Source organism: Agelaius tricolor, unplaced genomic scaffold, assembly GCF_023055355.1.
Source record: "Agelaius tricolor isolate 1412-34295 unplaced genomic scaffold, bAgeTri1.0.p SCAF_15, whole genome shotgun sequence".
NCBI lineage: Eukaryota > Metazoa > Chordata > Aves > Passeriformes > Icteridae > Agelaius > Agelaius tricolor.
The window spans coordinates 15,285,563-15,298,123 of NW_027269275.1; the positions used below are offsets into that span (position 1 = coordinate 15,285,563).

The 12,561-nt window shown below is 48.6% G+C and overlaps 1 protein-coding gene across 5 annotated transcripts in view; it reads right to left on the reverse strand.

Moving 5' to 3' along the window:
* The window catches only part of NLRC5 (NLR family CARD domain containing 5), a 34,855-nt gene extending 23,400 nt beyond the window's left edge, over positions 1–11,455 (reverse strand). For 3 of the 5 annotated variants that reach the window (XM_071440696.1, XM_071440695.1, XM_071440693.1), the window contains exons 1-10: positions 11,345–11,455; positions 8,871–9,225; positions 7,744–8,044; positions 6,331–6,393; positions 5,132–5,197; positions 2,954–4,703; positions 2,493–2,576; positions 2,068–2,151; positions 1,909–1,992; positions 336–425 (exon numbers count right to left, since the gene is read on the reverse strand). In XM_071440696.1, coding sequence (XP_071296797.1) covers positions 336–425; positions 1,909–1,992; positions 2,068–2,151; positions 2,493–2,576; positions 2,954–4,703; positions 5,132–5,197; positions 6,331–6,393; positions 7,744–8,044; positions 8,871–8,999 — 2,651 coding nt within the window. In that variant the 5' untranslated portion in view covers positions 9,000–9,225; positions 11,345–11,455. The remainder of the gene's footprint in view (positions 1–335; positions 426–1,908; positions 1,993–2,067; positions 2,152–2,492; positions 2,577–2,953; positions 4,704–5,131; positions 5,198–6,330; positions 6,394–7,743; positions 8,045–8,870; positions 9,226–11,344) is intronic. The other 2 variants (XM_071440697.1, XM_071440694.1) reach the window with 2 other exon arrangements.
* Between the last annotated feature and the right edge of the window lie 1,106 nt (positions 11,456–12,561).

A 12,561-nucleotide genomic window follows, 5' to 3' on the forward strand; every position in this document is an offset into this window, starting at 1 on the left:
GCAAATGTATGCTAGTTAGTAAAGAATTTCCTTTCTGATATATTGCAGAGCTCAGTTTAAATTTTAAAAGTTTAAATTCCGTAATACAACAAGAATTTTACACCCTGCAAATGGTTTTATAGACCAAGGATAAAAAGACCTATTAAAAATACAAAGAGGAAGTACACGGTATGAGGAATTCACATTTTGTTTCCAATAGGAAAGAAAAAAGGAGTCAAACTGATTTTTGTTCATTTCAATTAGCCAACAATGAAGCTGAAAAGCAGTGTCCATTTAAAGTCAGCATCTAAAGAGAACAACCTGCTTGCTTTTGTAAAGCTCCCATGTACTGATACCTGGCACAGAGTTCAGTGACATTTTGACACACGATGCCTTCCTTTGCCAAACTGAGAACAGCATTCAAGGAAAGATGGTTGTTGCTCAGGCTGTGAACATGAGGGAAAATAGAAGCTCAGCTGCTGGAGCCCACAGCATGTTCTTTTGTAGCACAAATGCCCTCTGCTCTGCTCCCCAAATATCCTGAAGCACGTGATCTTTTAATAAGGGTATTTCTCAAAAACTTCTGGCATTTCCATCTAGGACTCAACAAAAGCATTATCAGATTTTTATCAGTTCTTTCTCTGCAAGCTGTAGCTCCCATGGATTTAGAATCAGAGATAACTCTTCCATGTGCAGCAATATGAGCACTAACCAGTTTTGGGTTAGTTGGTGGAGGTGGTTCACATTTTCATGATTACACCACTCATCCACAGTGCAGTTCAACTCCCACTACAACAAATCCAATTTAATTATGGTTTATTAAAGCAGGGAGGCCTGAACACAATCCTCCAGCCTCTGAGGGTTTACTCTTTAATTGCACATTCGTTCTGTTTCATTGGAGCTCATTAGATGTGAAACACAAGATCTTGCTGCTACAAATCCCCTGCTTGTTCTCAGGGCCATGGGGCACCACTCCTGAGAGCCTGGAAGGAGCCAGGAGCAGCACTCTGTGGGTGTTGGGGATGGGTGAGGAGTGGGGATTACAAATGGCACTGTTTGCTGCCTTTTCTGCTCCCTGGGGCAGGCTGGCATTCCCTACAAGCTTTTTTCCAGTGTGCCCAGGAGAGCAAGAGCAGCAGGTACAATCCTCCTTTCCTCTGTCCTTCTGCTGTGCTTTTAAACACCCCTGACCACACTGCAAGGCCAGTGATCAATTCCTGTGTGGGATCCAGCAATGACTGCAGGTATTTTGGATTTACCTGCTTGCACTTGGGGGTGTGTGGAAGCCTTTAAAGGCAGAGTCTGTCCCTTTCAGCTGGGATGGGCAGGTGGAGCTCTGACCCCATGGCTTTGTGGCTATCCCTGTCCTGTCACACAAATACACTCAGACTCCAGCACTCACAGCAGCTCTGCTGCTGCTTCAACTGCCCCTGGCAGCTCTTCAGAGGCTTTAAATCCCTTCAGCCAGGCTGCTTCTCTCCATCTAAAAAGCTGCAGATCCATGCTGGGAGATTTTCTAGCAGTCTGTCCCTCTCAGCCAGCTCATGATGGCCACAGGAGCTTTAGAAGGAGCAGCACAGGAGAAGGGAGCTGTGGAAAGGCTGGGAAGACTCTGATGGAGCCATCCTCCCTAAATCAGAGTGAGATATCTCAACCTGAGCCTCACCAAGGGGAACAGAAGAGGGAAAGTCAAGCCAGACACTGAGCTGAGCACATGCACTGTAATTCCTGGAGAGGTGTCAGTGGCACCAGGACTCCCTTGGGATGATTTCAAAAGAATTAGAAAAGAACTGTGAGGCTGAGCCTACCTCAAACTGAGTCCAGCACAGCCCTGCTGGCACTGAAATGTCTGTGCCTCAGCTTGGTGCCCCACATCTCTGTGCTATGCTTGGCTTCACAATACCCAAGGTTTAACCCATTTTTACTCACTCTACTTTCTTCAGCTTTTCCATTTTGGAAAACAGGTCCATCACCCTCTTCACTTCTGGATCCCGGATCCGATTGTCCTGCAAGCTGCACAGGATTCAGCCTCATTAGTATCCCAAGGAAGGAATGGCTGATTTATGGTCATTGCCACAACACACTCACTTCATTTCCTCAAGCTGGAGGCACTGGGATGCAGCCTGGACCAGGTTAGCCATCCCCTCAGCTGTGATGCACCCACCTGTCAGCCTGGAAAGAGAAAGGATCACTCAAACCAAGCAGAGGGAGGACTGGAATCCCCTGGAGCACGTGGCAAGCCTGTCTCAGACCCTTGCCTGCACCATGTGTCCCCCATACAGGCACAGAGGGGGCAGCCTGGCTCTGCCACCTGAACCAGCTTCATGCTCCTTTTCCATCAGGGTAACACAACTCTGCTCTTGGTGCCAGCATAAAGCCACAGTGTCTGTGCTGCTCTGTGTGGCACTGTCACCCTCACACCCTGCACAGATCAGATCAGCCTGGGGTGAGCCAAAATCATTGAGCAGAGAACAGACAGGAAGGGAGAAGAGGGGTTACAAGCAAAGACTTACTCCAGTTTCTTCAGGCTCCCCATTCCTTGTAAGCCCTTTGAAAGAGCAGCAGCAAAGTCGTCACCACATCTCCTGCTACGAAAGCTAAAATGTGAAGAAAAGTGGAAAAAGACAAACACACCAAAAGCTGATATTTTAATTTGCCTGCAGGATTCACCCTTCCTTTGTATTGAAAAGAAATGCCTATCATCTTCCCTCTTATCTACTGCATTAACTACCCCGCTGTTCACCTTAATCAAAATGGAAAAACAAACAAAAATATAGCCAGAATGTTTTTTTCACCTTATTATCCTTCAATCACTCATAAATTCATTATTTCATACATTTCTGCAGTACTGAAGTGATGCTGTTCTGATCAAATTTTCTCACATCATCTCTCTCTCTGTCCTAGAACAAACTTGAGGTTTGACCTTCCAATCCCTTCTCTCCACCCAGCAGCTCACAGCACTCACTGTGTTTACCTCAAGTGTTCCACATTTTTACAGCCAGCCAGAACCTCCAAACAGTCAGTGTCCACCACACATCCTGCAAAATCCAAACAAATCAAGTTCTGGCCCGAGTTTATGACAAAAACCAAAGCCGACATGTCCAGCGTTGTCAGTCTGAAGTTTTTAAACTCATACTTGAAATTCAGCAGGCTCCCAATGTGCTGGGCTACCTCGAGGTTTTGTGTTTCAAAGGTGCAGTGGCAGAGCTCAAGGACCTTAGGCCCTGACAGATGAGTGGCTGCCAGTTTCTTGAGAGACTGCAGGATCACATCCTGCTTTTCCTGCACCCAAGCCTCATCTTGCTCTGCCAGCATCATGAGGAATGTCCTACACTCTCTTGACGACAAACCCGAGAGAAATATGTGAAAACTCTCCATAAACTCAGTCTTTGTCTCATTCTTTAAAGTCCACTTTGACTTCAAGAAGAACTTCTTCTTCAGGTGGTTCTTGTCCACCCTCCTACTCACCATGAGACACAGTGCTGCAAAAAACTCCTGCAAGCTCAAGTGCACAAAGGCATAGCCAACCTCTGGGCAGGTGCCACTCGTCTTCACCTCAAAGACAGTCAGCAACCCATGCAAGGAAGCAAATTCCTTCACGTCCTCAGGAATATCATGGACATAAAATACGAGTTTCTTCTCTTCCAGGCCTCTCAGTGCAAGGTCAAACAGACCCAAAATGGCCTTTTTGTTACAGTTCACCTGAGTCTCCTCATCACCTGCACAGTCTCCTTGATGCTTGTTCAGGAAGATGAGAAACATTTTGATATAAAACTGTGTCATAGTCTGAGGAAGCTCCACACTCATCTGGTGTTTGAGGAACAGATACTCCAAGCAGATGCACACAATGTTACACAGAGCAGGGATGAGGCACATGCTGAGGAGTTTGGTGTTGTTCTTCACGTGAGCAATAGCTCGTTCTCTGAATGAATGCTGACAGAAATAGTGGCTGACATATTCCTCAACCTTCTCATGGTCAAATCCCCAAATTTCTGCCAACACACTTACTGTGTATAACAAGAAGTCAGGCAGCCTCTTCGGGCGGCTGGTGACCAACACTGTGCAACCAGGCAGGAGGTTCCCATGGCAGAGGTCTGCAAAGAGCTGGGATATGGACAGAGGGGAGGTAAGAGCTGGGCCGCTCTTAGAGGAGGGTGACATGTCCATGTTGGCTGCAAACTCATCCAGCCCATCAAAGATGATCAGTGTCTGCTGGGCATTCTCCAGGAGGCCCTGGAACACGGCGTCAGGGCTGTCCTCTGGCTGAAGGAACATGTCAAACAAAAGATCCTTCAGGGTCAATTTCCTCTTTAACAAATTCAGCTGCCGAAACTCAAACAGGAAAGTGAAGAGAAACTGAGGTAGGACACCTTCTGCCCATTTCTGACAAATCCTGTGCATTAGCCTGGTCTTGCCTATACCTGGTTTCCCAAACAAAAAGATCACCTTGGTCGTGTGCGACGGGGCCTCGCTGCAGAGCAGGTCTGACACTTTCAAAGCTGTGTCTGCACATTCTTCTGCCTCAGCAGCACCTGCCAGGCCCTCTTGGCCTTTCTCTGTTCTCTCTTTAAAGCGAGGGGCTTTGCTCTGATGGATGACAACGTTGACAAAGGTTTGGTTGAAAGGCAGTGGCTGTGTTTGCTCCTGTGCTTCTGCTGCTCTCCTGCTCCCGTACCTCTGGCGGATGGAACTGAGGAGGAGATGCCTGTACTTCACACATGCATCTAAGAGAGAAGACAGCAGAGGGGGTATGAGGGTGAAAAAGCTGGTTGTGAGTCACCACAGATCCAAAATACTACCACTTATAGACAGAGAAACGATGGCCCTGATCAGAGGTTGCTGGGTAGAAATGACAAATTTCTACTGAACTAAAATAACCCATAACCCTTCCTAATTCTTCACAGGGGCCAAAGTAGAACAACATTCAGGAAAAATATGAGACAGCTTTATATGAAAATTAAATCTTACTAAGATGAGAAATAGGTATCTGTGTATTATGCATGTTATTCCCTGTTCACTAGCTCCCTCTTCACCCATGCTGGCCTCAATGCTGGAAGTTGATTTCCTGGGTGTTTCTGCAGGGATGTTAAATAGGTTTAACATCCCTTTCCTCAGAGGGAAGCCCAGCACAGCTTCTGGAATATTCACATACCCAGCCTTCGTTGTTTGGCATCTTTGTCACTCCCAGAGCTGCTGGAAGGGCGACGGCGAGCAGAGCCTGGAAATGGAAAGGTCAGAACCACGTCAAAAGAGCATTTTGGATGGCAGCATGTAAAGCTGGGCAAGACCCTCCAGCAAAGAATCTGGGGAGCTGAAGAGGAAAAACTAAACAGATAAAACTATTTGCAAACTCAGGCTGAGATTACAGAATTGCTTCTTCTGAGATGGGCCACAAGCACCTCACTGGTGAGTTTTTTGCAGGTTGGATGAGGCATTGCCTTGCTTTGAACAGAGGAACTGCTTTGATATCCTGGGGAATGTGGCAATATCTGTGGCTGGGGAATGCAGGGCCCACAGATTCCCAGGGCTGTTTATAGTGATTCATTTCCTGTTTTTTTATGATGGACTGTCAGATGGGAAGAATGGACAGAGCTGAGAGAGGCATGTGTCTTTCTTGACTGTCTTAGTAACTTTCAGCATTTTTTTCAAATTTCCATTCCACCAGCAGCTGGTGAGATGGACCCACTAGGACACGCAGCAGCTGGCAGCAGTCAATGCAGAACAAAGGTCACTTTTTTCTTCTTATTTTCAACATCTTAAACCTGCACATGACACAGAGGACATTAATGCGAACATTTGCAGTGCTGTGACTCAGAAGTCTCTGAGCATAAAGCAGAGGCAGAAGTGTCTCTTCATGACCTGCACCAGCTGGGAAAGTCTCAAATGCAGCCTGAAGAAAACCCTACTATCTGTTCCCTTAAGCTCCTATTCTGACAACTCTGGGGTGGTTTCTGCTTGATCAACACCTGGATAGTTTTTCTGCTCTTCCTTTAAAAGCCAAACCAACCTCTTCCACCTCCCAGTGAGCTGACCACAGTAATAGTGCAAACAGCACGGGTTTTGTAGAGTGGGTGGGAGATTCCTGCAGAGAAACTGAAATGAGTGAGCTCCTTAGCAGGGGGCCAGCAAGGCTTTTCTGAAATTCAGGGAGAGAAAACAAAACCAGGGGAGGTTCACATGCAAAGCACCAAGAACACAACAATGAAATGTCAAGTTGCAGTGGCTTCTCCACACCTTGCCAGTGCTGAGGGTCAATACCTGGGACATCTGGGCATTTGGAGCCCTGCCCAGGCCATGTATAGAGAAGAAAAACTCCAAGAGCTCAGTGCCCAGGGTCTGTGCCAGCCTTACCTTTTGGCACAGATGACTGGGCTCTCGTGTCTATGCCTGATTCTTCTGTCTGGCTGAAGTTACCTAAAGGAGTGGAATGGGAAATTAATTATGGTTAATGTGAGCATTCTGCTCTCAAAATTCAGAGTGCAGCTGGCCAGAGACAAAGGACAAGCATCTTGCAACACAGACAGTGGCACAAACCAAGGCTCAGTATAAGGGATGCAAACATCCAGGTTCAAAAGTCTCCATCTGATCTTTTCCTTCCAGGTTACTCTACAGCACAGTTAGTTTCACTTTCAAGGCAGAAGAAAAACAACTTTACTCTCTGATACAAACAAACTCGGAGTATGGGCAGCTCTGGCTGATCTAGAACCACACTGTTGCCCAAAAGGTAAGCCCTATTTTCCCTGCAAAGAAGGGTTTTCTGTTAATAAACCACTGGCTGAGTCGGCAGCCCAGTCAAGGGCCTTTTCTGACTCACTGCACAGCTCAAAGCTGCCACAAAACCCCCTCAGCATAATCAGAAGCAGTTCACCTTCAGAGGGGTTAGTAATGCTCAGCTGTTACTACAAAAGTTAAACCAGTATAAGCCAGCTCCTTAAGAGACATCCTTTTATGATATGTCACAGTATCAAAAGGCTGAAAGCTGTTTCAGCCTCAGTCCTGAGAGAAATCCCCCACCAATCCACATTCCCTGATGGTTGCCTGGTCTTTGCCCTGTTTCATCTCAGCCAAAATAGCTGCTGCTGCTGCACTTGGTTACAAAGGCTGCATCCACCCAGCTGATGCAACCAATGAGAGTTACCACAAGCAGAATGTGAAAGTACCGTTGAGAAGGACCCATCCTGCGAGACTTCCTGCAGAAGAGAAGAATTAATCACCAGAGAAAGCAACCCCTAAAGGAAAGGCACAGCTTATCTGGCCCCACAGGCCCTCACAAGGCAGAGGGTGTGCACTCTGTGTAGTTTGCAAGATGACACACACTAACGGACCGTGGTCCCCAGGGATCACTCGTTTTCCCTAAAGCCACTGCCTCTGCTAGGGAGGAATATGGAGAAGTGGTTTTGTGTGGCAATTCTGTGATTCTGTGTTCCTTGCCTTTCTGGATCAGGAAAATTAAAAAAAAAAAAACAATTAAAAGTCTGCAGAACAAAGAGATTGGAGCATTTCTTCCTTCAGATAAATCCATCCAAAAATCGCATCTCAGCTTTACCGGTGGTGGGGGCGTACAATTTTTATTGCTTTAATCTGTTAATGTCAGGGGGTTTTTACCTCAAATTACATTTCTAAGCCAGAAGTTGTGCTTCCAAGAAAAACAAGGCCATGCAACTGAGGGCACTGGTGGTCCCACTGCCTGGACTGGGTGATGGTGAGGGGTGGCCAAGGTGTTGGCTCTGTTTGGCCAGGGGAAACTGGCCTGACCTCTCTTACCTTCTCCTGCAGAGCTCATAAGCAGCACCTCCAGGTCCAGGGGCAGGTCATACTCCATGCAGAGAGACTGTGCAAAGTGCTTCCAGGCAGCAGGACCAGCCTCCTCCAGCAGGTCAAGGAGCAGAGATGTTTTTTCCCTGGGGCTGGTGGTGGTGCCCAGGCTGCTCAGGGCTGCCTGGGGCACGAGGCGCTGGGCAGTGCAGAGCAGCCATTCAGGGCACTGGGTGAGCAACTCCACCAGCTGGGGACGGGCTCTTGCTACAGCTGCTGCCACATCCAGGGCATCGTGCTGGAATGGGGGCTGCAGGGATCAGACAAAGGGCAGCAGTGGGCACAGGAGCAAGAGGTGTTCACCCACACAGCCCTGCATGGCTTGATCTGCCTTTAGACCCCTTGGCCTAACCTGGAATTCCTTACCTTTACTTCTGAGTTTAGAGATCTGAGCCCACTCATGGCAGTCCTTGTCTGCCATCACAGTGCCTGACAGCAGGCACTGAAGGACGGCGGCAATCTCTCTGGCTCCAGCCAGGGAGAAGCTGTTGGCCTCTATATTGCTGCAGTGGCCATCTGCCAAACATCCCAGACATCTCTCACATGTACCAGGACCTCTGGGGAGGTCAGGGATGTTTTTGTTATTGCCCAAGAGTGCTTACACAGAGGCAAGGTTTTCTGCTTCTCATAATACCCTACCAACAAATAGGTCGGGGATGCACAAGGGGCTGGGAGGGAACACAGCCAGGACAGCTGACTTCACCTGGCCCTGCTCAGAACATAAAGCTGGGGTAAGAAGGAGGAAGGCAGGGAGTTAGAGTGATGATGTTTGTCTCCCCCAGATAACCATTACATGTGATAGAGCCCTGCTTTCCTGGAGATGGCAGAACTCCTGCTTGCCCATGAGAAGCTGTGAAAGAATTCCTTGTTTTGCTTTCCTTGTCTGTGCAGCTTTGGCTTTCCTTGTTCAGCTCTATCTCAGTTCACAAGTTTGTGCAAGACCCCGCTGCACAAAGAGCTCAGGCAACCGTTCTTGCTGCTCACTTTGTGGGGATGAACAACCCATTCCTGCTGTGGTGACAACACCACCTCCATTCCCTCTTCCTTCTCACAAAGCCACACACACCATCTCCTACCTGCATTGTTGTGTAATCAGTCTCCTTCCAGCTGTCAAGTGCAAAGGTGGCTTCTCCTCCATATTCTGAAGGGAATTGATCTGCTGGAGGCGGTCTCAGGACACCGACACACCCCAACACGTGGGACATGCCTCACTTGGTACAGATGCCTGAGGATAACGACAGCAGAGCTTGATGTAGACATGCCAGGCCATGGCAATTACGTGGGGCACAAATCTAGGAGCTCTGCCTTCGATCCAAGGCTCAGCTCTGATGCTTTTTGTCTCTTCTCACTCAAACCAGCCGCGACCACAAAGTTTCGACATTTGAGGATTCACTCCTGGTCTCATGGAAATGCAGGACTGAGCCTTGTGCCCTAGGATGCAAGGGAAGACAGCTTCAGAGGGACACTTTGTGGGAATCACAGCTTTCCTGGTGTCACTGCCTGATTTGAGCTGGGCTGTGCCACTCTGCTGCTGTCAGCCCCTCTGTGGAAGCTGATGCAGAAGCCGCAGGATCTTGCTCAAGTCAGGCAGTCAGTTACACCAGAAGAACTGTGAAAAGCTGATCCTCTGAGACTGCACAGTTCTCACAAAGGAGTTTCAAGCGTAGGGGGTTGAAAAATCTCCCAGTGCTAGCTCTCCACCCCTCAGCAGAAAGGGTGAAGGGAAATTTCACCCTGCCCTGCACCTGGCAGTTGTTGGTGTCCAGCCACCCCTCCCACAGGGAAAGGGAAGAGAAAAGCAGTCACCATCCAGTCAACAGACAACAACAGACTTAATAAAGCCATACTAAATGCATATATAAATGAATAAAATCAGCACTTAATGCCAGTGTAGACTGAAAGCCATTCAGACAAAGAGTAGATTCATACACGTCAATGAAAGACTCATATTCAAAATGAAAGCAACCGTGAAAAGTTGAATGAAAGCTCAGCCACGCTGCACAGCTCCTGTACTACTGCTCTGCTCAAGAATGGTTGGCAGTTATCTTCAATAAAATACCTCTGATCCCAAAATGAAGCACAAAAACCTCCCAAGAAAAGCCAGGAAACTTTCGAGCCTCGATCCTTTCCCTTCAAATGCAAAACCATCTTTAACAAACTTTGCAGAACTAAACCTCCTCAACTTGGCATTTGCACGGCTCCCAGCCACAAAAAAAAATTAAACTGAAATGTGAAACTCCCAGTTGGAAATCTACCAACTTCTTGCCTGCTCTGAGGGCACAGAGCACTTACCAGAAGCCCAGAAACAGAGTTGGTACTCTGCACCAAAACCAGTGTGGGGGTCACCAAACAACAAAGCTGGAGGACAATACCCACTGCCTTGATTTCCCCACGTGCTAACTCACCACTGTCCCCAGGCACAAAGTCCTTCCTACCTTTAACAAACAAAAGACTGAGCAAAATGAAAGTAAAACCAGTTGGGAATTCCCCAACTGAAATGTATCTGCAGTAAAAACAGAGAAATTAGCAAAAATCTTAAAATCTATGGCTTAAAATCTATACCTAGGTGATAATTTAGGTAAAGCATTTGAGGAGTAGTCCAAAGAAATGGTACCCAGGACAAGCAACAATACTTGCTGGAGTTAACAGTTAGTGGAGTAAATTCTGACTTGGTTTTGGTTTTGGTCAAGGCACTTTCAATGGGAATATTCCTATTCACATGCATAAATCCGATTATTTGGTACATGGGGAAATATTTAATTACCTCTTCCATTATATGTAAGAGGAAAAAACAAGTTGCTTTTCCTTTGGGATAAGAACAAGGTTTAAGTGATAATGTAGCAGATGTGAATGATTAGACAAAAGATCCCATGTCTAGATAGAGCTGTGTGTGCAGAGATCTCCAGATCTAATCGGCTGGGCTGCCACAATGAAATGTTATCAATATTTCTCTGAAGGCTAGGGAAGCTGCATTGGAAAACCAGATGGAGCCTGCAGCCGAGTCCCAGAGAAGGCAAGGTGGCCCACTGCGCTGTGCTGTAATTCATTTATCAGAGAAAAGAAATACACAGATTCAGCAACGCCCATGTCTCCAGACAGACACACTGACCCTGGCTGTCCTGCCCTGAGTCGGGGGAGCTCTGCAGAACCGGGGCTGGATGGAGGCAGCAATGGGGACACCTGCCAGGCTCTGCCCCGCTTTGCCACCTCCTGGCCCACCTTTTACCTGGCAGCACAAGCCACCAGCTCGGCTGAAGTTCGGACTCCAAGACCTCGGGGGTGTTTTCCAGCGTTCACATCCCACTCTGTATCCCAGCTTTTCGCACAAGACACGAACATCTTGGGGCTGCGGAGCAGAGCCAGACTTCCAGCCCCAAACCCTCGTGGGTTCTCCATCCTGGCTTTTTCCATTAGACACGAATATCTCAGGGCTGGGGAGGACAGAGCCAGACCTCCAGCCCCAAACCCTCGTGGGGTTCCCAGCACGACGCCTCGCCCGGTCCCTCCCCGGGGTGCCCAGCGCGATGTCCCCGCTCCCCGGAGCACTCACCTGGCCCCGCTGCGTCCCCGCGGGCGGCCCGGGACAGCAGCGATGCCCGGGACAGCGGCGGACCCGGGACAGCCCGGGACAGCCCGGGATAGCCCGGGACAGCAGCGATGCCCGGGACAGCGGCAGACCCGGGACAGCCCGGGACAGCCCGGGACAGCGGAGATGCCCGGGACAGCGGCGATGCCCGGGACAGAGGCGGACCCGGGACAGCGGCGATGCCAGGGACAACTCGAGACAGCGCCGAGCCCGGGACAGCGGCAGCGCTCGAAAGCGAAAGCGGCGGCTCTGCCGGGAAAGCACGTGGGGCTGCGGAGGGAGGCGGCCCCCGGATGGCGGAGAGGCAGCTCGGGATCCCCCGGAGGCAGCGGAGGTTTCACTGTTCCCTCCTGGAATAATTTAGTTTGGGTCTCTAAAAGAAAAGACCTCTCACATCAGCGAGTTCAATAACTGAGCGCTGCTGCTGTGCTCAGCACTAAGCCGGGTCCCGCCCGGGTGCGGCATCCGCGCACCTTTGGAGTTCACCTCTATCCCGCGCAGGCTGACCCCGCTCCTGGTTGAGAGGAATAGCGGATTTGTCTTTACAAACAAGCTGTGGGACTGTTGGTAGATAAAACTGGCACTGGGGGTTAAAAGAAACAATGGGAAGGATCCTACTGATTGATGAATGGAAAAAGATATTTGCTTTTACAAATAAACTTTAGGTTTGCTGATAAATTAAATTAGACATTGAAAGATGAAAGAAACAACGGGGCAGAAAAATCCCCAAATTCTGAAAGAATTAAAAATGAAAAGAGAGGGTTATATATTAGAGGGAAATCTCTGCTATCAGGCGTATTGGGGAGTCTGTGCCTCTCAAGTACCTCGGCCAATGGGGAAAGAGAGAAGGGAAATGCAGCCAGGAAATTGGGATAAAAAGGAGGCTGCATCCTCCAAAAATTTGAGAGATCCCAGGGGAATGCCCCATGGCCTTTATTCGAAAAAAGTCCAAAAGGACTCCTCTGTCTCCTTTTTGGACATAAACCTGTGGTGTTTGTGAATCAGTTTTCCTAACATGATTAAGGCATTTTCCCTAATAACCAACCTAAATCTCGCCTGCTGTAACCTGAGGGAGTTTGCACTTGTTCTGTCACTTGCTACCTGGGAGAAAAGACAGACAGAGCTCCAGCTGGCTCCATCCTCCTTTCAGGGATTTGTAGAGTGCCAAGGACCTCCCTGAG